The 23,673-nt window shown below is 46.7% G+C and overlaps 1 protein-coding gene across 2 annotated transcripts in view; it reads left to right on the top strand.

The window, feature by feature from the left end:
- Positions 1–445: 445 nt before the first annotated feature.
- Positions 446–23,673, top strand: part of IGSF21 (immunoglobin superfamily member 21) — a 211,873-nt gene continuing 188,645 nt past the window's right edge. The window contains exon 1 of one of the 2 annotated variants that reach the window (XM_033159468.1): positions 446–1,025. In XM_033159468.1, coding sequence (XP_033015359.1) covers positions 968–1,025 — 58 coding nt within the window. In that variant the 5' untranslated portion in view covers positions 446–967. Of the gene's footprint in view, positions 1,026–10,137; positions 10,157–23,673 lie in introns of those variants that run through there. The other variant, XM_033159469.1, reaches the window with a different exon arrangement.

Here is a 23,673-nt window from a genome sequence, read left to right as displayed (position 1 = left end):
TTTAAAAGTGGAATTTGCAAACATCACTTTTTACGTGCAACCACGTACCAACTCCATATCGGGGCTGAGACTTCCTTCCCCATTCATACCTGCACAAAAATTGACGTATTGTCATTATTATTGCTGCAGATTAAATCTCTGCGCTGACTTTCCAGGCGTCTCTCCTTGACTTGGAATGTGGAATCAGCGTGGGGGTTGGATGCTAAAGGGTTAAGCCTCTAAAGAGAGAGAGAGAGAGCATGAGAGAGCGCTGGGGAGGGAGGTGCAACAGAAGAGAGGGACTGGCTTTTCTCTCCTCTCTCACTCTCTCTTGCTGCAATAAATCCGGCTTAAAGGACGAGAGCAGAGGAGCCTAGAATGGATTAAAGAAAAGTCTGTATAATACAGACGCCAGCACAAGGGGGAGGGGGCAGAGAGAGAGAGAGAGAGAGAGAGAGAGAGAGAGAGGAGGTGGAGGAGGAGGAGGAAGAAGAAGTAGTAGAAGAAGAAAGAGAATAAGAAAAGGAGCAAAAAGGAGAAAAGAAGGATGAATTGAAGATCCCAAACTCCAGCTGCTAATCAGCTTATTCCACGGGAGGAGAAAGAGAGGCAGGGACTGAACAGGTGCATCCTCTGGGTACCACTCTCAGCATCCTCTGGGTACCACTCTCAGCATCCCTTCGGTACCATTCGCCTTCGCGGTCTTTTGGACATACTCCTTTCTTGCCATCGCCTGCCTTCCCTCACCGCTCCCCGTTTTCCTTTTTTTTCCCCCTGCGGGGAGAGAGGGGTTTCTTTCTACATTTCCTCCTTCTCCAAACCCCTCCCCAGCAGGCATCCACGATGTGTTCCTCCGCCGCCGGCCACGGATGCTTCGGCTCCCCGTCTTCCCTGCCCGCCTTGCCTTCCGGAGGAGCCTCGCCATGCGGAGAGCCGAGGTGCTTCTAAACCAGATGGAGTTTCTATTCGGGGGGCCAAGACACCCACAATGAACCGCCTGCTGCCTCTCTGCTTCCTATTCCTGAAACTCTTAGATGTGGTGCTGGGTGAGTGTGTGCGAGATAAACCTGCTTTTTTTGCGGCGGTGGGTGGGGTGGGGGGAGAAAGAGAGGATAGAGACATGGCTTTCATGTGTGTGTGTCGTCCCCGTCCCCCCACAAAGAAGATGCAAGAATCCCATGAGATGCCAGCTCTCCATCCCAAACCAACGCTGCTCAGGTTCTCTCCAAAGCCACAAACGGCGAGAGAATTTTAGCTCAGGGCATCAAACCGCTCTCCTTTCCCCGTTCAAGTCAATAGAGGATGCAGAGGGGCGTCAGTGGGAGATGAACGGGGTGTTTTCTCCCAACTCATGCCAACTTTCCCCCTTGGTTGTTTAATGCTCCTGTTCCCTGGTTCTTCAAAGCTGCCCTTTGTTGGACCTCAACTGCTAAGAGTTGAGTAGGTCTCTCTCTCTCTCTCTCTCTCTCTCTCTCTCTCTCTCTCTCTCTCTCTCCCCCCCCCCCAAGTTTGGAGGTAGTGATGTTGTGCATGGATGGATCTATGAAAAGCCTTATCACATGCCAAAGCAAGCACTTTCTCTTTTTTTTCCCTCTGCTGGTGGTCGCAATAATTATTATGATAATAACCCCCCCTCACCCGAAGCCCCCACAATCAGCATCCATTGTTGCAAGCGGACAATAGACTTTTCAATGGCATCTGATGAGTTGCTGTCCTCTTCTGAAGAAAACACAGCCCGGTTTGAGCGAAAAGAGGCGAAATAAACCAAGAGGAGAGAGGGTGATGGAGGAGGAGTATGTTGGGGATAAGTAGGCTAGCCTGGGGGGTTCACAGAGAAAAGAGGGTAGGAGGACGGAAAGGGAGGTTGCTTGTTTTGTGGGTTCACCTTTGGACTCGAACTCTCTGGACCGGTTTGTCCAACAGCAGATGCATTCACCCCCCACCCGCACCCCCCCCACTATCGTTTTTTTTTTATATCATACTTTTTTATTGAATTTTTACTTTGACATACAAACATAGAACTCGTCAATTATATTTACATTGTTATTCCATAGTTTATATTTCATTCCATATCTTTGTGTCGTATATCCTCCTTATATTCTTTTTTACCTCCTATGAGTTCCATTCTTCTTACAATGCAAATCTGTCATTATTGAACCCCTCCCTATTCCTCCCCCTTTCTTTCCCCTCCGGCTTCCCCCCTTCTTCCTCTGTTTTATTCTTTCTTTTGTTCAGTTCTTGCGGTTTCAAACCTCTTTATTGTTTTTATCCTATGTTCTTAATTATTTTCATCTTTGTCCTCATCTTTTCCTCTCTATATTCTTATATATTTCCAACTCAATAAAGTGTTCTAGATCAAGCAATGAGATTCTAATTACTATTTCAAATTCCACATATTCTATTCAAGTATAATAGAAATTTTCCCCATTCTTTTTCATATGTTCCACTTCCTGTTTGCCGAATTTTCACTGTCAATTTTGCTGTTTCCATATAGCTCACCATTTTTTGTCTCCATTCATTTACAGTTGGGATTTGTTGTTGCTTCCAAACTTGTGCCAATAAGATTCTCGCACCTGTTGTTGCATACATAAATAGAGTCACATCCTCTTTTTCTACATCCTCTCCTACCATACCCAACAAGAATGCTTCGGGCAGTTTTTTAAATGAATATCTATAGATCTTTTTTAGTTCATTGTAAATTTCTTCCCAATATTGTTTCACTTTAGTACAATTCCACCACATGTGGATGAAGTTTCCCTCCTTCAACCCACATTTCCAGCATTTTTTATTTCCTGATTTATACATTTTGTACAGTTTAGTTGGGGTGATGTACCATCTGTATATCATCTTGTATATATTTTCTTTCAACTGTACTGATGCTGTAAATTTCAATCTTATATTCCACAGTTTATACCACTTTTCAAATTCAATATTGTGGCCTAGGTCCATTGCCCATCTAATCATGACGCTTTTTATCTCTTCATCCTTGGTATTCCACTCTAATAAAAATTCATATATTTTAGACAAGATCTTGGAGTCATTTCCCGTCACTATTTTGTCTAACAGTGTCTCCTCCTGATCAAATCCTCTTTCTTTCTTATCTTTTTGGAAGACACTATGCAGTTGACAGTATTCCAACCATCCTTGCAGCCTGTCTTTAATCTCTTCATACGGTCTTATATTGAGTTCTTTCTTATCACCTATTAATATGTCTCTATATGTGATCCATTTTCCCTCAGTATTGGTTTTTTTTATTGTAAAGGCTTCTTGAGGTGACAACCATCTTGGTGTTTTTCTCTCAAACCATTCTTTATATTTGTTCCAAACTAAAAATAATGATTTCCTTATTGTATGGTTTAAGAAACCTTTGTGAGCTTTAATTTTATCATACCATAAGTATGCGTGCCACCCGAATCTATTTGAGAAGCCTTCCAGATCTAATAAATCTGAGTTTTCTAGCTTAAGCCATTCTCTTATCCATACAAGACAGGCTGATTCATAATAGATCTTGAGATCTGGCAGTGCAAAGCCCCCTCTTTCTTTTTTATCTGTCATAATTTTAAATTTTATTCTGGGTTTTTTGCACTGCCATATGAATCTGGACACATATCGTGTGTGTTCGTTCCCCTTTGGAAAATTGTGTGGTGTGTGTGTGTTCTTTATTTTGCGATTGAATTTAGGCTAAAAACAACAGGAACAAGCAAGAGACTTTCATTAGCTTAGGCTCTTTTTTCCAGGGGTTACTTGAGGGCAGATGGGTTGATGCTCTGTGTGTGTGTGTGTGTGTGTGTGTGTGTGTGTGTGTGATCCGGAGAGCAAAAGCAGAAAGTTCCCCTTATTTATTTATTTTAAAAGGAACTGACTTATTGAGCACCCACCCACCTGTCCAGACTTTGTGGCATGTATTGACAGAACCAGAATGGACCCCAATGCAATATTATGGTTCAGTTCCAATCCTACCCCCCTACCCCTCCATGGGAGTTCTCAGAAAGTCACACTCTCCCATGGTCAGCCACACCAATCCCTGGATGATTTCAGTCTCCAAACTTAACCCTGTTGTAATTTCTGAGCTGGGGTGGGTGGGTGGAAAGGGTCTTTTCCCCTCTCATTTTTTTGCAGTGATTTTTTTTTTTGGGGGGGGGGAATAGGGAAAGGAATCGTTGGTCGATATCTCTTTGCCGATGCTTTTCTTTTTGATTCGGAGTGCAAATCCATTTCAAGTGCTTCCAGTCTAGATTATCACACACTGTGGATACAGCACTGAGTTTATGGGTGTCTCTCTCCCCCCCCCCCCCCGCCGCCCCTTCTTCCTATAATAGCCCAACTCAAATCTTCCAGGTGAGCTGAAATCTGAATGAGTAATAGCCGTGAATAATGCCAGGCAGCTGGTTGAGAAAACAAGTTGCTGGAAGGAAGGGATGACTTCTTCCCTCGACTCTTTGGGGAAGTAGCAAGAAGGATTCGATATGCGGCCTTTGGTGGGATTTATTTTATTATTATGATCTCCTGTTGGTGGTGGAGGTGAACAAGGCAAAGTACTGCTTCTGCCTAGACATTCAGAACAATAAATGACAGTATTGGAAACAAAGAAAATGTAAGTGTGTGTGTGTGTGTGTCTCTCTGTGTGTGTGTGTGTGTGTGTGTGTGTGTGTGTGTGTGTGTTCAAAATAGGAATGATTCTACTTTTATTTACAGCATCTTAAGTTTATAATGCAGGAGGCAAGCTGTAGGGTTACAATGGACTCTTTCTCAGCTTGCTGCTGTTGTTTTTAAAGTGGAATAAATACATATTTGTGTTGGTGTCTGAGCTATTTTGACCTGGCTGCTTTATATGTGATCTGTACACTCTTCTATTTTCTTCTCTTCTCTTCCCTTCTCTTCTCTTCTTCTTCTCTTCTTTTCATGAAGCAAGGCAATAGGAGCTGGCCAAACAGTGTAGGCTGGGTCTCAGGAGTGGCAATGGTGAGACCGGTGGCAGAGCTTCCCCTGCATGGCGCGGCTTGGCTTACTTACCCGAGCAATCTAGATACGCGATCAGTTCCGCAAGCCACTTCTCTGCTGTGATTCCCCTCCCCCCCCAATATGGCAAACTCTGGCCTAAATTCTTGTCAAAACAAAAATAAAAATAAAAAAAATCCTTCCAGTAGCACCTTAGAGACCAACTAAGTTTGTTCTTGGTATGAGCTTTCGTGTGCATGCACACTGTATCTGAAGAAGTGTGCATGCACACGAAAGCTCATACCAAGAACAAACTTAGTTGGTCTCTAAGGTGCTACTGGAAGGATTTATTTATTTTTTATTTTTTTATTTTGACTATGGCAGACCAACATGGCTACCTACCTGTAATTAAATTCTTGTGTGTACAGTGGGTGTGAGGGCTGGGTTCAGTGTCCTTGGCACCTCTGCACTCCATGGATTCTGCTTTTCTGAGAACCAATAGCACCTGATAACATTCTTTATTGTCCTGTTATTTATTTGTTGGTTGCTTGGTTGGTTGGTTTGCTTGTTTTGCAGTGGAAGCTGGTCCACTGGGGTGAAAGGGGCACTGCCCTCCCAAACCTCAGTCTGCCCTCAGCCAGTCTTCATTTGTCCTTTTCCTTACTTCCAGTCTGGAGGGTGGCTCTGCTTGCCAGCTTCGTCCTTGGTGTTTCCTCATGTAGCAGGGAGGAGGTGGAGGATGGGGGCGAAAGCAGAATGAGTTGGCTCCACCTCTCATTGTGCTCTGGGGCCATCCTGGTGGGGTCTCTGCCTTCTGCCCCACTGGTCCTAGTGGGCACCAACCACTACTGTATTCTGGGATGATAGGGCCATCTGTGAATACATTGCTCCTGCCGGAGGCAGTGAGGGCCACAAATTTGGATGGCTATAAAAAGAGGATGGGGCAAATTCATGGGCGAGAAGAGGGCTGTTGATGGCTACTAACCACAATGGCTATGCTCTACTTCCATGGTCAGAGGCTGCAAATGCATGTGGATAACAGTTTCTGGGAACCACAGGAGGGGAGGGGTTGCTCAAATTCTCCTTGCAGGCTTCCCATTGGGGCATCTTGTTGATGGCTGTGAGAACAGGATGCTAGACCAGGTGGGCCATTGGCCTGATCCAGCAGGTTCTTCTGATGTTCTTACATTCTAATGGGAACCACAGGAGGGGTGGGCTCCTCTGTGCTTGAGAAGTTCTCAGGGGCACCTGGGTGACCACTGTGTGATGAGGGTGCTGGACTAGGTAGGTCCCCATTGGCCTGACCCGAGGGCTTTCTGGTGGTTCCCTCACTGCGAGAAGTGAGGCTACAGGGAGACAGGCAGAGGGCCTTCTTGGCAGTGATGTGATCCCTGTGGAACGCCCTCCCAGCAGATGTCAAGGAGACAAGTAACTATATAACCTTTAGAAGACATTTGTGTATAGGGAAGCTTTTTAATGTCATTGCTTTATTATGTTTTTATATATGTCGGAAGCCCCTTAGAGTAGCTGGGGCAACCCAGTCAGATGGGCAGGGTACAAATTTTATTATTATTATTATTATTATTATTATTATTATTATTATTATTATCCAGCAGTGCTCAACTTATGTGCCTATGTTTCTGCTCTGAGTCTGACTGAGCTCTCTGGGGCTTGTGCAAGGGTATGTATCCTTATTCCAGAAACACGTCTTCAAAATCTCTTTTCCCCTTCCTGAGTTCTGAGCAAAGAGTAAACCCGGGAGCTCAGATTGGCTGGGATTCCCTCCTTCCTCCAGCAGAGGGCAGCTCCATGTGCAGGCACGTGCCACGCAGCGATGTGAACTTTGCAAACTTCTCCCTTCGAATTCTCACACTTGTGGCTTCATCAAGGGGGACCGTGATCCCCCTGCAATTCCCCGCCTCCAACCATCTCTCCATGTGCTCTGTGTGTGTCTGCTTCTCCTGTGCTGACTGCTTCATTCTGAGAGAGAGAGAGAGAGAGAGAGAGAGAGAGAGAGAGAGAGAGAGAGAGATTCTCAATCAAGGGACATAAAAAGGCTTTAAATAATAGAAAGCCAACAGAAGCTGGACGATCTTTTCTTTTAAAGCTGCCTTGGTGGTGGTAAAATAAATTAATGGCCTGGAAATTACTCTGTGCCTCTCTGTCATGGAAAAGTGGCTCGCCTGGCGTCTGCAAGACAGCCCAAAAGGCAGAGGAATATTACAGCAACAGAAGTACAGTGTCCAGATCAAGGGAAGCAACTGAGGCACTGTTTTCTGCCTTGATCTGACCCCACCTGGAGTCCTGTGTCCCGTTCTGGGCACCACAGTTTAAGAAGGATATTGACAAACCAGAACGTGTGCGGAGGAGGGCAACCAAGATGATCAAGTGTCCGGTAAGCACGCCTTATGATGGAGCTGGGTGTGCTCAGCCTGGAGAAGAGAAGACTGAATACTGTATCTTCAAATATCTGAAGGGCTGTTCCATGGGAACAAGCTTGCTTTCTGCTCCTCCAGAGGGGAGGACTCAAACCAATGGATTCAAATGACAAGGAAGGACATTCCAATGAAACATTAGGAAGAACTTTCTGAGGGTAAGAGCTGTTTGACTGTGGAACAGACTCCCTCAGAAGGTGATGGACTCTCCTTCCTTGGCGGTTTCTAAGCAGAAGTTGGATGGCCATCTGTGAGGGATTCTTGAGCTGTGATTCCTGCATTGCAGAGGGTTGGACTAAGTGGCCTTTGGTGTCCCTTCCAAGTCTAGAATTCTATGATTCTATCTCTTCGTAATGAGACATTGTGTGGTGTGATGGTGATTCTGGGGTTTGGGTGTTTGTCCTTTCCCCGCACATCATAGACAGGTGTTCAAGGGATGTGGTGGCAGAGATGTCGCTAAACATGTCCCTTAAGGTGCTGCTAGGTTGTCAATATTTCACAGGAGGGATTTAAGTGAACTCTGGAACTTTAGGACATGCACAGTCAAAGTGGATCAAAGCAGTCTGTTGCCCTAGTGCAGGCATCCCCAAACTCGGGCTTCCAGCTGTTTTGGGACTACAACTCCCATCATCCCTATCTAACAGGACCAGTGGTCAGGGATGATGGGAATTGTAGTCCCAAAACAGCTGGAGGCCCGAGTTTGGGGATGCCTGCCCTAGTGTAAGAAAGGAAGGAAGGAAGGAAGGAAGGAAGGAAGGAAGGAAGGAAGGACAGGGAAATACTTTAAAAATGTGGGATGACTAACAGGAAGATGTATAAATACCCCATAAGAAAATCAGGATGATTAAGTGTAGGGCTGTAGCTCAGTGGTGGAGAATCTGCTTTGCATGCAGAAGATCACAGGATCAATCTTTGGCATTGTCTGGTAGGACTGGAGAACAGCTGCCGGACAGTGTAGGCAATACTGAGCTAGATTAACCAACAGTCTGACTCTGTATAAGGCAGCTTCTTATGTTCCTATGTCTGAAGCAGCTCAGTGGCCAGAGTCCCAGGTTCATTCTAAAGTTAAAGTGGAACTCAGGAAACCAACCCTGGAGAGCTCCCACCAGTCAGAGATGTTGGTTGGTCAATTGGTCGAAGACAGCTTCCTGGGTTCATACATGCATCGGTATTTGAAGACCTGTTTGAAACATTCAAACCTTTGAAGATAGGCTGTAGCTCAATGGCAGAGCGCCCGCTTTGCATGCAGAAGGTCCTGGGTTCAAGCCCTGGCATAATCAGGTAGTGCTTGGAATGTCCCGTGCCTGAAATCATAGAGAGTCATTGCTGTCAATCAGTGTGGGCAATGCTGAGCTAGATCCACCAACGGCCTGGAGCAGTATGACACCTTCCTATTTCTTATGTTTTAATGGAAGGACTGCAGCTCAGTGGTGGAACATCTGCCTTGCATGTAGAAGGTTCCTGGTTTGATCCCCAGCAGCATCTCAAGGTCGAGACGCCTGTCTGAGGGCCACCGCCGTACATGGACCCAGTCGTTTGACTTGGTATAAGGCAGCTTCTTAACGAAGCATGAATGCCTGTTGTTGTATAACCACCCCGTAAAGAAATCAGAAAAATCAGTAAAGATGCCATCTAACCTCTGTGCAAGCAAATCAGGATGAATGCTCAATAAATAGTACATCTGGAGGAGCCACTGCAGTGCAGAATCTGACATCTTAATCCAGAACACCAACTAGACTTCCGTTCACCTCTAGCTCACCTTTCTTCTGTCATGGAACCCATAGTGGTGCGCAGGCATTGACCAGATTTGCTTAGCTTCAGACCAAAAGTTCATATTTCAGAGCAGAAGTTCAGCCATTGTGATGCTGACCTGGGTCACTGAATAGCAGGTACTTAGATGTGCTCACTCAGAAGTCGTCAGTGCCTATTGACCACAATGGCTGTGCTCTGCCTCCATGGTCGGCAGCCGCAATGCCTATGAATCCCAGTTGCTGAAAACGGCAGAAGGGGAGAGGTCTCTTGTGCTCAGGTTCTGCTTTCTCAGAGGTGGACCAGTGTGAGAACAGGATGCTGGACTAGATGGGCCAATGGCCTTCATCCAGCATGGTTCTTCTTATGAGAGCTCTGTTGGACTTAAGTCCTGCTTGTGGACTTCCCATTGGGGCACCCGGGGCACCAGTTGAAGAACAAGATGCTAGGCCTCTGGTCATTGGGTTGATCCAGCGGAGCTCTTGGTATATTCTTCAAAGCCCCACTGTGTTCATGGGCATTTACCCCATTGTAAGTGTGCACAGGATTACATCCTTAGCAGGGGCTGGGATAATATCCATTGCTACTTCTACTCTGAGTAGTACCGTTAAATTTAATGGACACGATTAACTTGGGTTTGTGAGTTTCAAAAAGGACCTAATCTGAGTAAGTCTTGACAGAATACAACCCCCAATGCTGGTGCGTTCTGAGATGGGACTTTCGTATATCACCTTCTTCCATTTGCACTCCCCCTGGAATGGTTGTCATTGTCTCTTTAAGAGGGCGTGGGCAAGTGAAAGAGCCCACCTGCTTATGATGATGTGATATGCAGGTCAGCTGACCAAGTGATATATTAAAAGGGATGTTCTGGGTTTTAGTGGGTAGTTGAACTTCTAACATGAGTGAGGAGGAACCCTCCCAGAAATGAAAAGTTGAGGGAAGCAGGGGTTTAGTCACAGGCAAACATTTTTTTGTTAAGAATATCAAGCTAGCAAAATAATAATAATAGGGAGTGGTGGATCCCTTCAAACATGTAACAGAGTCTTCTGAAAATGGTGAGTTATGCATTCTTACTTTTTCTGTGTTGGTGAATTTAACCACCCCACCCGCGGATGTTGAGCTTCACAATGGAATGGCCCATCAAGAAGCTCCAATTGTGGATTTTATTGATTGCTTTCCAGATAACAGCAGTCCTTTTTAATGGATGTTCTGTGGGTTTAAGCTGGCTGGCTGGTTTTCCATATTGTTCTGGGTCTTAGCGGAAGATGTGCTCAATTTTTTTCTTCTTCAGCCATATAATCTTTAAGGGGAGGCTGGGGCTATCTGGATTCTTTTGAAAACTACATTTGGTTCAATATTTTTTACCCACTTCCTTCTGCTGGAGATAGTGCTGCTTCAGATTCCATCACAGCTTCATCTTTCCCTACCAGGTTCTTCCATGAAGCCTGGGAGATTTGTCATTCTCTGTTGAATAGGCAATGCAGAACAACTGTCTTTCCCCCACTTAACCCTGCCTTCACTTACATGTGCCCAGTGAAGCTGAAATTGGGAAGATTTGGGACAGATAGAAAAAAAAGTCCTTCTCTGCACTGTGAGCAGTGGCGTAGCAAGGTGGGGTTGTTGAGAGTGGCACGCCCCTGTTCCAGCCTGGAGGGGGGTGCCACTTGGTGCCACACACACACCCCGCGACTCCCAAGCTGCCACCTGGCACCAGTTCCGTGCGGCGGCTGCTCGCGCAGCAACTCTCTGCTCGCGCACTGCAGCCTTGCGCTACGGAGCGGCACCCCGCCCCCAGGGGTGCCCCCACATTTGCCGCTCTGGACGGCAAAGCGGCTCCATACTCCACTGACTGTGAGGAGTTAAAACCATGGCACCCGCTCCCACAGGAAGTAGTGATGGTCACCAATTTGGAAGACTGTAAAAGAGGATTGGACAAATTCATGGAGGAGAGGGCTATCGACGGCTACGTTTTGCCTGCGCAGTTGGAGGCGGCAAAGCTTCTAAATATCAGCTGGTCTGTGACCGTAAAAATAAATTCATTCATTCATTCATTCAGTTGCTGGAAACCACAGAAAGTTAGAGGGCTCTTGTGCTTGGGTCCTGCTTGTGGGTTTCCAAAAGGCATAACTGTTCCTTTTCTTTCTAAATTGACCTCTGCTTGTTGTGGTAGTTTGGAGTAGAGAAGTTGGCTCTTGTTGAATCCTTTGTTGAGGTTTTATCGCTTGGCCTAGCTGGGATTTGAACCCTGGTCTTCCAAGTCCTGGGCCAACACCCTAACCACTGGTTTTAGGTTGGGTGCAACTCCATTATGAATAGTGCAATTCTGTTAATGCATGTTTTGTTGTACAGTTGGTACCTTGGTTCTCGTACTTAACCCATCCCAGGAGTCCGTTCGACTCCCGAAACCATTCGAAAACCAAGGCACTCAAGCGGAAGCCGTGTTGGATGTTCGGCTTCCAAAAAAACGTTCACAAACCAGAATATTTACTTCTGGGTTTGCGACGTTCGGGAGCCAATCTGTTCGGCAACTAAGCCGTTCGAGAAGCAAGGTTTGACTGGATCATGAAACGGCTTGGAGATTCTCCATCAGAAGTGACCCATAAATGGGGGGGGGAAAGTACATGGCATAGAAATGCTAAATAAATAATGTGTGTGGGGAGGTGAGTTTATGCCATTTCTTCCAGCCCTGCCCCAAATCACACAGGGAGGTGTGTCTTGTACCTAGTAGAAAGGGTAAAGGGACTCTTGACCATTAGGTCCAGTCGCAGACGACTCTGGGGTTGCGGTGCTCATCTCGCTTTATTGGCCGAGGGAGCTGGCGTACAGCTTCCGGGTCATGTGGCCAGCATGACTAAGCCGCTTCTGGCGAACCAGAGCAGCACACGGAAACACCGTTTACGTTCCCGCCAGAGCGGTACCTATTCATCTACTTGCACGTTGATGTGCTTTTGAACTGCTAGGTTGGCAGGAGATGGGACCAAACAACGGGAGCTTGGCAAGCCCTAGGCTCTGTGGTTTAACCCACAGCGCCACCCGCGTCCTTAGTAGCCACCAGCTTTCAAAAGCCATTGAAGAAACAACCTCTTTAGCTCATAGTTGTGGAAAAGGCTCTCTCCAAAGGACATCACTTGAGAGGGTGCTTCTCATTTCACCCTGGCCTTAAAAAAAACACAAAAAAACCAACAACCCTATCTTGTGGGCTCAGCCGTCCGAGAAGAAATTGCACTGGCAGAAGGAGGCAATGCTCGGTGTTCCCTTGCATGAACCCTTTGCGCCATCTCTCTCCTCCTCCTCCTCCTCCTCCTTCTCCTCCTCCTCTTCCCCTGCATGATGTGCCTGTGCAGCAGCCCCCGGGGCCTCTTGTGCAGGACGACAGAAACCCTGCACGCTCCCTTAGCTCAGTTCGCAAGTGCCTCTTGCTCTTGTTCTTCCTTTCAAAGTGATGATGTGGTTGTTTTCCCGAGCTAGAGGTTGGGTGGGGAGAGGGAGGAATTCAGCTTTGTGTCCGCGATCAGTTTCTTTCCTTTACATGCCTAGCAATAAGAAGCTGGGAGAAGCGCAATAATCAGACCCTCCAAGTGTCCTTATTTTCCAGGGACAGTCCCGGATTTCCAGAAGCCGTCCCAGTTTCTGATGAGATCCCAGAACGTCCCGCTGAATGATGCCCCTATTTTCATCAGAGAAATATTGGAGGGTATGGAGCTATCCATCCCCTGAGCCATATGAAGACAGGCCTGTATAGGGAGTATTTTAATGTTTCAAATATATATTTCTTATGTTTGCATATGGAAGCCACCCAGAGTGCCTAGGGCAGGGTGTAAGGAATAAAATTATTATTATAGAAGAGGATGTCCCTCTTTTCCTCGGATAAATGTTTTAGGGTGTGCAATATACTTTCCAGCAGTTTACACCTCAACACGCTTCTTCCTCTACTTCTCTGTCTCTGCAAGTCTGACACCACGATGAGTAACATTTGGACCAAGGGTTTGGGCAGGGAAAACCGAATACCATGGCAGGGCTCCTGAAAAGCTTTTGGGAGGTTGAGAGCAGTGCCAAATTTAGGGTGTTGTGAGTGGTTCCCCAGCACAGAGCACCAAGGTGAAGGGGTGCAAAACTGAGAAGATCCATAATTGAGATGATCCATTTGGGCAGCGCCAAATTCTGGACTTGCACAGGGTGCCATACTAGGAAAGATTACCAAAGGCAGCACCTGTGAAGAGGTTCATTGGTGGCATATTGATGGCAAAGAATGAAGAACACCAGTGGCCCTCCAGATGTTTCTGAATGACACCCCCAGCTTGATCCCTGGCCATTGGCTGTGCTGGCTGCTGGGAGTATTCAGCCTAGCAACATCTGGAGGGCCACAGATGTTCCCCATCCCTGAATCAGACCATTAGTGCCCTTCATCACCACTTTGACGGTCGCTTGCCTTCACTGCCCCATGTACCTCCATCACAACTCTGTTTTCTCCAGGGCGTTTGAGGGTGGTGTACACAGTTTTCTGTTCCCCGCCCCGTCTGTTTAATCCTGTGGGGTAGGTTAGGCTGAGAGTGACTGCCTAAGATCACGCCCAGCGAGCTTCATGGATGAGCAGGGGACATGAAGCCAGGCCCCCTGAGGCTTCCAGAGCCTGAGAGAAGCTCCTGCAAAGGACATTTCTGCACAAGATGGTTCTGAGAATGATGGGACCAGGAGGGCCCTGGTTCAAAGTAAGGAAGACGAGACAGGTTAATCTCCTCCCACCATCCTCTCCTCCCCATAAATCATCTCAACTCACAGGCAGCCTCGGAACTGCAAGGTTGCAAGGGATCTGTCTAGTCCTATATTTTTTGTCCACCTGCCAAAGCTTCCTCTATGCCCTCCCCTTAGCTTCCTGCAGAAGTTCTTATTATACTGATAGCTCCTACCTTTAAGATTGTGTGTGTGTGTGTGTGTGTGTGTAGCTAATGACTGGGCACTTCCATAATCTCCCCGCCATTATTGTTCCTTCGTCCTCTTTGACAGCCTTCCTAAAATAAACTGTCAATCACATGTGCTCTCTTTCTCTCTCTCTCTCTCTCTCTCTCTCTCTCTCTCTCTCTCTCTCTCTCTCTCTCGTGTGTGTGTGTGTGTGTGTGTTCCCCTGCATGTGTTGCTTTCGAAATATCAGAGAGCCTTTGTCTGGAGTGCAAATAGCAAAATGCGGGGAAATGAGGAAAAACTTACTTTGCCTCTTATCTGCCCCCTCCAGCCTGCTTCTGTGGAAGGCAACATGGCAGATAGTGGTGTAATGAATCAGATCTAAGGGGATGTTCAGAAACCCACGGTGTTTTAGGAGTTAATGGGCACCCCAGTTTGAGTGGCAGATACCCCTTGGGAGGCGGGACATTCCGCTCTTTAAAAGGAGGAAGCGGCCCATTAGTGGGAGGAAAGTGGTGACTGGAAGGAGGAGGGTGTGGGGCCAGGTTAGGTTTAGGTTAGGTTAGGCTAGGATCGTTGAAGATGTGTATATGTTGCTGAAAGAAAGAGTTTACACTGTTATGAAACTAAGCTTATGAACCATTACTGAAACCGTTATGTTCTGTAAGAAATAAAGACCTCTTGTTGTTGAGCTAAGAAAATATCATCATTCATTTGGTCCAGCGAGTTATATATGCTCTTGAGGAGGTGAACTCAGGTCAGGGGTACCTTTACCTTTACCTTAACGAGCATGAGCATGAGCCAATCAGGTGTTATGAGCCATCAAACTTCAGAAATAATAATAATAATAATAATAATAATAATAATAATAATAATAATAATAATAATAAATATTAAAAAACAACTTTTATTTGTATCCTACCTACCCTCCCCGGCTGAGACTAGGCTCAGGGCAGCTAACATTAAATATAAACGTCGATATAAAATCAAACAATAATTAAATCGCCTCTTAAAAACAAGTCAGGATAAAATTAAAATCTGAATTAGGTAGCTTTCCACAGGATTTGGGTTGGGAACAGTAAATGCTCTTCAGGCCCAACTGTGTACACTGATCTTATATGGGCCTGTGAGAATGCTGGGAGGCCTCTTTCATACTAGATCTTATACAAAAAGGGAAGGAGAGTCAGGCTGAGCCCTGACCAAAGGTGTTATGTATTGAAGTTCTCACCCTAGGCCACTAGGGGTGTGTGTATATAGTTCACTCTGCTGCAGTTCTCACTCAGGTCTGCACATGCAAATGAGGGATTGAAAGTGACGTTCAGGGACTGGGTAACTACAGAAAGTTGTTACTGTTGCTTGTAGCTGAGTTCTATATAAGCAGGCTGCTGAGCCCTTCAGTTCAGTCCTGTTCCAGCCTGAGAATAAACAGAGATGCTTGGAGAATCACTGTGTCGTCTGCTATGTCCACCCACTATTTAATAAAAGGTCTAGCAGAACAACTCTGTCTTACAGGCCCTGCGGAAAGATGTCAAATCCCGCAGGGCCCTGAGCTCTTGTGGCAGAGCGTTCCACCAGGCAAGGGTGGAACTTTTTCCAAAAGGTCTCCACAATTTTGGCCACTAGTGTAGCTGGCCTGCCAGATCCAGAGCGATGTATGTCCTCTGCCTGAGTGTTGTGTTCTGATCCACGTGCAGAGTTCCACGAGTTGCTTCCGTCCAGGATGTGTCATGGAGCTGTTGGCCATCCTTCTTGGTCAGCTGTCTCATGTACCAGACAGAGTGTGTTAGATCAAGGAAGGAGAATAAGCATCTTAAAAGATAGATGAATGAATTCCTTGGATCTCCTCCAGCCTCGGAAGGGTCTCTCTCAGAAGTTACTGGTCCACAAAAATGTTTTAGGGTCCCTGCTGCCCACGCTAGCCTCTTCTAGTCATTCACGGCAGGCCTCCAGCCTCAGAGGACGGCACTTCTACTCCTGATGATTCAAGGAAGCAACAACAGGGCCCTATTTTGGCAGATCGCTGTTTGCAGTCAAGAGACGGGCGAATCTGTCAGTTTAGCTTTCCCCTCAAAATGTTAAATCCTAAACCCTCTAGAAAAGTTACCAGCATTTTTGTGCGGATTTCTCCTGACACGTTCAAGCCTGTATGAATTTTTTTTTTACCTCTTATGCACATTTTTGTATCACAGTTTCACTGAATATAATGCATTTTTGTTATGAGAATGGGATGTGGTTCAGTGGCATGGAACCTGGGTTCAAATTCCGCCAGCATCACCAGGTTATGGCTGGGGAAAAGACTCCCTGCCTTTAACCCTGAAGAACCATTTCTGCCAGCCAGCGTAGGCAACACTAAGGTAGATGGAGCAATGGCTTGACTTGGTCTAAGCCACCTTATTATGTCCCTAACTAAATCGATCCTTCAGTACCATAAGTACTTAAACCTTTTTTCTGTTTAGGGGAAGGATTATAGCTCAGTAGCGCAGCCCCTGCTTTGCATGCAGAAAGCCCCAGTTTCAATCGTTGGGTTGGGTTGGGGGAAGACTCCATGTCTGAAACTCATTGCTGCCAGTCAGTGTAGGCAATACTAAGCTTGATAGATCAGAGCTCTGACTAAATCTGAAATTGCTTCCTATGCACCTAGCCTAGATGGAAACTTGAGCCTATGCTTCAGTGTGAGCCCACAAGCAGGACTTGAGCTCATTGACACCCTCCTCACTCTTGATTCCCAGAAGCTGGTAATAGTGGTAATAGTCCCTCTCTATTCTGCCTTGGCCAGACCACACCTGTAATACTATGTCCAGTTCTGGGCACCACAATTTAGGAAGGATGTTGAGAAGCTGGAACGTGTGCAGAGCTGGGCAACCAAGACGATCAAGGGTCTGGAAACCAAGCCTTATGAGAGAGAGTTGAGGGGGTTGAGTATGTTTAACTGGGATAAGAGGAGACCGAGAGGTTCTATGAAGCCCACCTTCAGATATCTGAAGGGCTGTCACATGGAAGATGGAACAAGCATGTTTTCTCCTGCTCCGGAGGGTAGGATCTGAAAGGAAGAAGATTCAACTAAACCTTTCTGGTGGTAAGAGCTGTTAGACAGTGGAAGGGACAACCTCAGATGGTGGTGTACTCTCCTTCATTGGTGGTTTTTTAACAGAGGTTGAATGGCCATTTTGTCTGGAAATGAAAGCCTTCTGGGGAATGGTTGAAGGAGCTGGGTATGTTTAGGCTGGAGAAAAGGAGACTCAGAGGAGATAGGATAGCCATCTTCAAATATCTCAAGGGCTGCCACATGGAAGAGGAAACAAGCCTGTTTTCTCCTTCTCTGGAGGGTAGGATTTGAGCCAAGGGCTTCCAGTTACAAGAAAGGAGTTTCCAACTAAACACCAGGCAGACCTTTATGACTGTAAGAGCTGTTCAACAGTGGAATGGACTCCCTTGGGAGGTGGTGGAATCTCCTCCTTCCTTGGTGGTTTTTAAGCAGAGGTTGGATGGTCATCTATCTTGGATGCTTTGGTTTATATTCCTGCATTGCAGGGGGTTGGTGTAGATGACCCTCAGGGTCCAGGGGCGCCAAGTTGGGCCACTGGTTATGGGTGCCCAGTGCGAGTGACATGACATCATGATATCATGCACCTCATGGCCTCAGAACCTGACTTCCCATGGCACCGGAAGTCAGGTTCCGAGTCTCACAAGGCTTCGGACAGCATCTCTGATGACTTGCAAGGTCTTGGATGTGATTTCCAGTGCTTCACAAAGCACCGGAAGTTGTGTTGGGGGAGGGAGGGAGGGAGGGGAGAGAGAGAGAGAACCTAATGTGCTCCATTCTACAGATGCTGATCTTAAGCAGTGCTGATTCCAAAGGCTACTCCGCCTGTTTTATTCCATGGAGAGGAGCAAAATGCCATCTGCAGGAACTTCCTCAGCCGGAAGCAATCTTGTCTCCCTGGACCACCCCTTCCCTCTCTCAATTTGAAGCTGAGGCAAAGGAGCTCTGGAAGGAGGGGGACCTTCAGTGTCTTCTGATATGAACTCCGAATGCTGAGTTGAGCATATGGAAGCAGAAGTCCCTAGAAGCATCGGAGAGAGCTCTGTACAAGCTGGTGGGAAGGGATGTGGGCTGGTTGAAGATGCTGCGATAATCGTACTGACAAGACGAAAGGCAGGAGAAAAGGTCTGCAGCATCTTCCCCGCCCACAAGTAATGGGAGTGGGTTCCCTAACAGGGATGAAAGGACAGGGGTAAAGAAATAGAATCCTAGAATTATAGAGTTGGAAGGGATCCTGAGTGTTATTTAGTCCTCCTCCTGAAATGCAGGAATAAGAGCTAACTAATCCTTGATGGATGGCCATACAACCTCCAGTAAAGCCCACCACCTTCTGAGGTTGTCCATTCCATGTCAAACAGCACTTATCCCCAGAAAGTTCTTCCTAAGGTTTAGTTGGAATCTCATTTCTTATAACTTGAAGCCATCGGTTTGGGTCCTACCCTCCAGAGCAGCAGAAAACAGCTTTATTTCATCTTCCACTTGACAGCCCTTTAGATATCTGAAGATGACTATCGTATCTCGTCTCAGTCTCTTTTTCTCTAGGCTAAACATGCCCAGCTCCTTCAACTGTTCCTCATAAGGCTTGGTTTCCAGACCCTTGATCAGTCGTTGGCAAGGTTTTCTGGCCATGGGCCGGATCAAGCCCACAGAGATTGTCCGTGGGCCGGACATGCGCAGTGCGTTGCTGTGATTTTCGGCATCTGGACATGCGCAGACGCGGTTTCTGGTATCTGCGCATTTTCCGGCACCACTCAGCAAGTCCCCACACTGCACCACACTGGTTTAGCACAGTGTGGGCTTGCCGAGCAGGCGGCTCGGTTTGCGGGCAGCTCATGGGTTGGTAAAATGGCCTTCATGGGCCGCATCTGGCCCATAGGCCGGAGGTTGCCGACCTCTGCCCTTGATCATCTTGGTTGCCCTCCTCTGCACACATTTCAGCTTGTCAACATCCTCCTTAAATCCTCCTTAGACCAAGTGTAGGTTTGGTCTGACCAAGGCAGAATAGAGTGGGAGGATGTCTTCCTTTGAATGTGGGATGATGAGTTTAGTATTTGCTCTCCCCATGCTCCAAATATCACCTCTCTCTAGAGGCAGCGAGATCACAGAGGTGCTTGAGTCAAGCTTTCTGTGGGTTTGCTCAAGCGACCCAATGTAAGGGTGGACAGCCAATCCTTGAAGACAGAAGGCTCTCTCCCCTTGAGGGTCGGTGTTGCATTTTGGCTGTGATGGGGAGTCCAGGGCTGTCGGAGAAAGGGCGGAGGTGAAGATTCCAATTAACACTTCCTTAAAGATAGCAGAAATTTCAAAGCAGAGTGTTTCCTTGGCAGGGAGGAGAAGGCCTCATAAAGTAATTAACCTGTGTGGAAGGGCAAGCCAATGATGGCAGATGAAAGGTTTGGGTTTTAAAAACTTTGCTTTGGAGGAAAAAGTTCTCTCCTCTCACCCCCCCCCCACACCTTTACATTCTATCATTCAGTGAGGAGGGGGAATCAACTCAGTTGTGTTCTGAGTCAGTTCGGTTTTCATTCAATAATATTTCCATTTTCTAAATTAAAACAAAGATTAAAAGTTCTCTCTCTCTCTCTCTCTCTCTCTCTCTCTGTGTGTGTGTGTGTGTGTGTGTGAATGACTGACCAAAGTTCAGTGGCACAACACCTGCTTAGCATGCAGGTGCTAAGGGACGTGGGTGGCATTGTGGTCTAAACCACTGAGCCTCTTGGGCTTGCTGATCAGAAGGTTGGCGGTTCGAATCCCCACAATGGAGTGAACTCCAGTTGCTCTGTCCCAGCTCCTGCCAGCCTAGCAGTTCAAAAGCACACCAGTGCAAGTAGATAAATAGGTACCGCTGCAGTGGAAAGGTAAACGATGTTTCCATGCACTCTGGTTTCCGCCACAGTGTTCTGTTGTGCCAGAAGAGGTTTAGTCCTGCTGGCCACATGACCCGGAAAGCTGTCTGTGGACAAAGCGAGATGAGTGCCACAACCCTATAGTCACCTTTGACTGGACTTAAGCATCCAGGGGTCCTTTTTTAGCATGCTGATGGTCCCTGATTCAATCCTCCGTAGGCTTGGGAATGATCACTGCCTGAAACCCTGGAGAGCCACTGCTAGTCAGTGTAGACAGTAGTGTAGACCAATTGTTTGTCTCCATGCAAGTCAGCTTCCTATTTTCCTGTTTAATTCAGCTCATGGGCTTAATTCCCACAGGTTGGGGGTCCTAAGACCAGTAAAAATGAGCTACACTGGGGAGATGCTTCACAGTTTTGCTCAGGTGCAGGGCTACTGAATTCTGCACCAGCAGAAGTTTCCAAACTGTCATCAGAGGCAGCCCTGTGTGTAATGCGTTGTAGTAATCTAACCTAGAGGTTACCAGAGCATAGACAACAGAAGTTAGGCTATCCCTGTCCAGATAGGGGTGCAGGCAGCTAGGACACTAGCCCCAGCTGATGGAAGACACTCTGAGCCACAGAGGTCACCTGAGCCTGAGGTGACGGCAATGGATCCTTGTACCCACTCCTTCAAAGGGAATGTAACCCCCTCAAGAGAGACAATCTTCCACCTATCTGGTCTAGGGAACCACCCACCAACAGTGCCTCAGTTTTATCTGGATTGAACCTCAGTTTATTGGCTCTCATCCAGTCCAATACTGAGGCAAGACAACAGTCCAGCACATCCAATGCCTCACCTTCAGATATAAAGGAGAAGTAGAGCTGTGTGCCATCGGCATATTAGAAATTAGGTAGGTTCCTTTAGTCCAGTGTTTCCCAAATTTGGGTCTCCAGCTGCTTTTAGACTACAATTCCCACCATCCCTGAACACTGGTCCTGCTAGCTAGGGATGATGGGAGTTGTAGTTGAAAAGCAGCTGGAGGTCAAAGTTTGGGAAACATCACTTTAGCCTGTCGCTGCTGATGCAGCAAATCAACCACCTGTTGTTGTTGTTGTTGTTGTTGTTCAGTCGTTCAGTCGTGTCCGACTCTTTGTGACCCCATGGACCAGAGCACGCCAGGCACACCTATCCTTCACTGCCTCCTGCAGTTTGGCCCAACTCATGTTAGTAGCTTCGAGAACACTGTCCAATCATCTCATCCTCTGTCGTCCCCTTCTCCTTGTGCCCTCCATCCTTCCCAACATCAGGGTCTTTTCCAGGGAGTCTTCTCTTCTCATGAGGTGGCCAAAGTACTGGAGCCTCAACTTCAGGATCTGTCCTTCTAGTGAGCACTCAGGGCCGATCTTCTTGCAGTCCATGGGACTCTCAAGAGTCTCCTCCAGCACCATAATTCAAAAGCATCAATTCTTCGGCGATCAGCCTTCTTGATGGTCCAGCTCTCACTTCCGTACATTACTACTGGGAAAACCGTAGCTTTAACTATATGGACCTTTGTCGGCAAGGTGATGTCTTTGCTTTTTAAGATGCTGTCTAGTTTTGTCATTGCTTTTCTCCCAAGAAGCAGGCGTCTTCTAATTTCGTGACTGCTGTCACCATCTGCAGTGATCATGGAACCCAAGAAAGTGAAATCTTTCACTGCCTCCATTTCTTCCCCTTCTATTTGCCAGGAGGTGATGGGACCAGTGGCCATGATCTTAGTTTTTTTTGATGTTGAGCTTCAGACCATTTTTCTGCGCTTTCCTCTTTCACCCTCATTAAAGGGTTCTTCAATTCCTCCTCACTTTCTGCCATCAAGGTTGTATCATCAGCATATCTGAGGTTGTTGATATTTTTTCCAGCAATCTTAATTCCGGTTTGGGATTCATCCAGCCCACCTAGTCTTTATCAACCTTGGGTTCCTAGATATTGGTAGTACGACACTCATGATACCTGGCCAGCATGGCCAGAGGTCAGGGGTGATGGTACTCAAGGGTGAGAGAGGCTGATCTAGACCATCATTAGAGCTTCACTTGCTTTCCTCTTAAGGGGGAACATAACTCCCACCTAAAAATGTCAGCTCTGCATTTCCTAGATATTAAAGAAAGTAGTTGCAGTGATACTTTTTAGCCCTGTTAATGGAAGCACACATGCTCTCTCCCTCTCTCTCTCTTGCTAGAGATTTAAAACTTCCTGGTAAGGGAATACAATGTTATAAATATCTCCAAACTGGCTTGATTTGGTTTTAAGTCTTCTGCACCCTTTCAAGATCTGAAAGAGAGAGAGATAGAGATAGAGATAGAGAGAGAGAGAGAGAGAGAGAGAGAGAGAGAGATGCATCTCTGAACTTTGTGGTATTGATGACAGTCAAAGTGCAGTTTAAAGAGCATATGAGTCCTCTCTGTTCTAGCAGAAACCCAAATGCATTGATTGCAAAAAAGCAGAGACCTTTCAAATTAGGACTCTGCAATTTCTGCTGCCAAGGACAAAATGGGGAGGGTGTAGGCTAAACATTTCTTCCTTTTTTGTTCTGGTGGTTTTTTAGAGAGAGAGAAAACAATCCATGGGGAATTGCTAAAACAGCAATGGGGCACTGTTTCTGGTCTCCCAGGAAACTCCCAGCAGCTGGCGTACCCACTGACCAAGGAAGATGGGAGTTGTAGTTCATCAGTGTCTGGAAGGCCACACAAATCCCGCATTCTTCCATTAAAATTAAAATGGAGGTAGTAAAGACAAGTGATACTCAAGTTCAGAAATGGGGGCCTGTGGTACTCCAGATCAGGGTTTCCCAAACTTGGGTCTCCAGTTGCTTTTGGACTACAACTCCCATCATCGCTAGCTAGCAGGACTAGTGGTCAGGGATGATGGGAATGGTAGTACAAAAAACAGTTGGAGATCTCAGTTTGGGAAACCATGTTTCAGATGCTGCTGGAGTCCCAACTCCAACAGTCAGCACGGCCAGCAGTCAGGGATGATGATGATAGGAGCTGTAGTCTACTAACAGGATGGACGGCCATCCCATCATGGATGCTTTAGCTGAGATTCCTGCATTGCAGGGGGTTGGATTAGATGACCTGTGGGGTCCCATACAACTCCACAATTCTATGATCCGGAGAACCACACTGCTCCCCATTCCTCCATTAAAATAAGGCAGAGTTGTGATGGAGGTAGTGGGGAGGGGGGCGTAACCAGTGCTTTTTTCTTTAAAAAAATGTTTAGGGGTACTCTCATTTTCCTACTCATATTGAAATACTGCCCCTCAATGAGGCCAAACTTAGATTCACAAAATGTTTAGGGTTACAGGTAGGTAGCCATGTTGGTCTGCCATAGTCAAAACAAAATATAAAATCAAAAAATCCTTCCAGTAGCACCTTAGAGAGCAACTAAGTTTGTTCTTGGTATGAGCTTTCGTGTGCATGCACACTTCTTCAGACACTTCTGTGAGCATGCACACGAAAGCTCATATCAAGAGCAAACTTAGTTGGTCCCTAAGGTGCTACTGGAAGGATTTTTTGATTTTATATTTTGTTTTGAAAATGTTTAGGGGTATGTGTACCCCTGTCCCCCAAAAGCACTGGGCGTAACAACAAGTGATGGCCTAGTTCAGGCTGTCTTTAGCATATGTGGCGGCGGGGTGTAAAGATCCACCCAGCGCCCCCAAATTTAGTGCTGCCCATGTCTACACCCAAAATATACTTCTCCGCAGTTGCAGGTGAGCCCATGGCAGCCTCGGCGGCCTCCTGCTCTTCTGAGTCTCGCTGCCATC

This window comes from Lacerta agilis, chromosome 8, assembly GCF_009819535.1.
Source record: "Lacerta agilis isolate rLacAgi1 chromosome 8, rLacAgi1.pri, whole genome shotgun sequence".
Lineage (NCBI taxonomy): Eukaryota > Metazoa > Chordata > Lepidosauria > Squamata > Lacertidae > Lacerta > Lacerta agilis.
The sequence above is the reverse complement of the archived record's forward strand: the minus strand, read 5'-3'. Positions and strand labels throughout refer to the sequence as shown.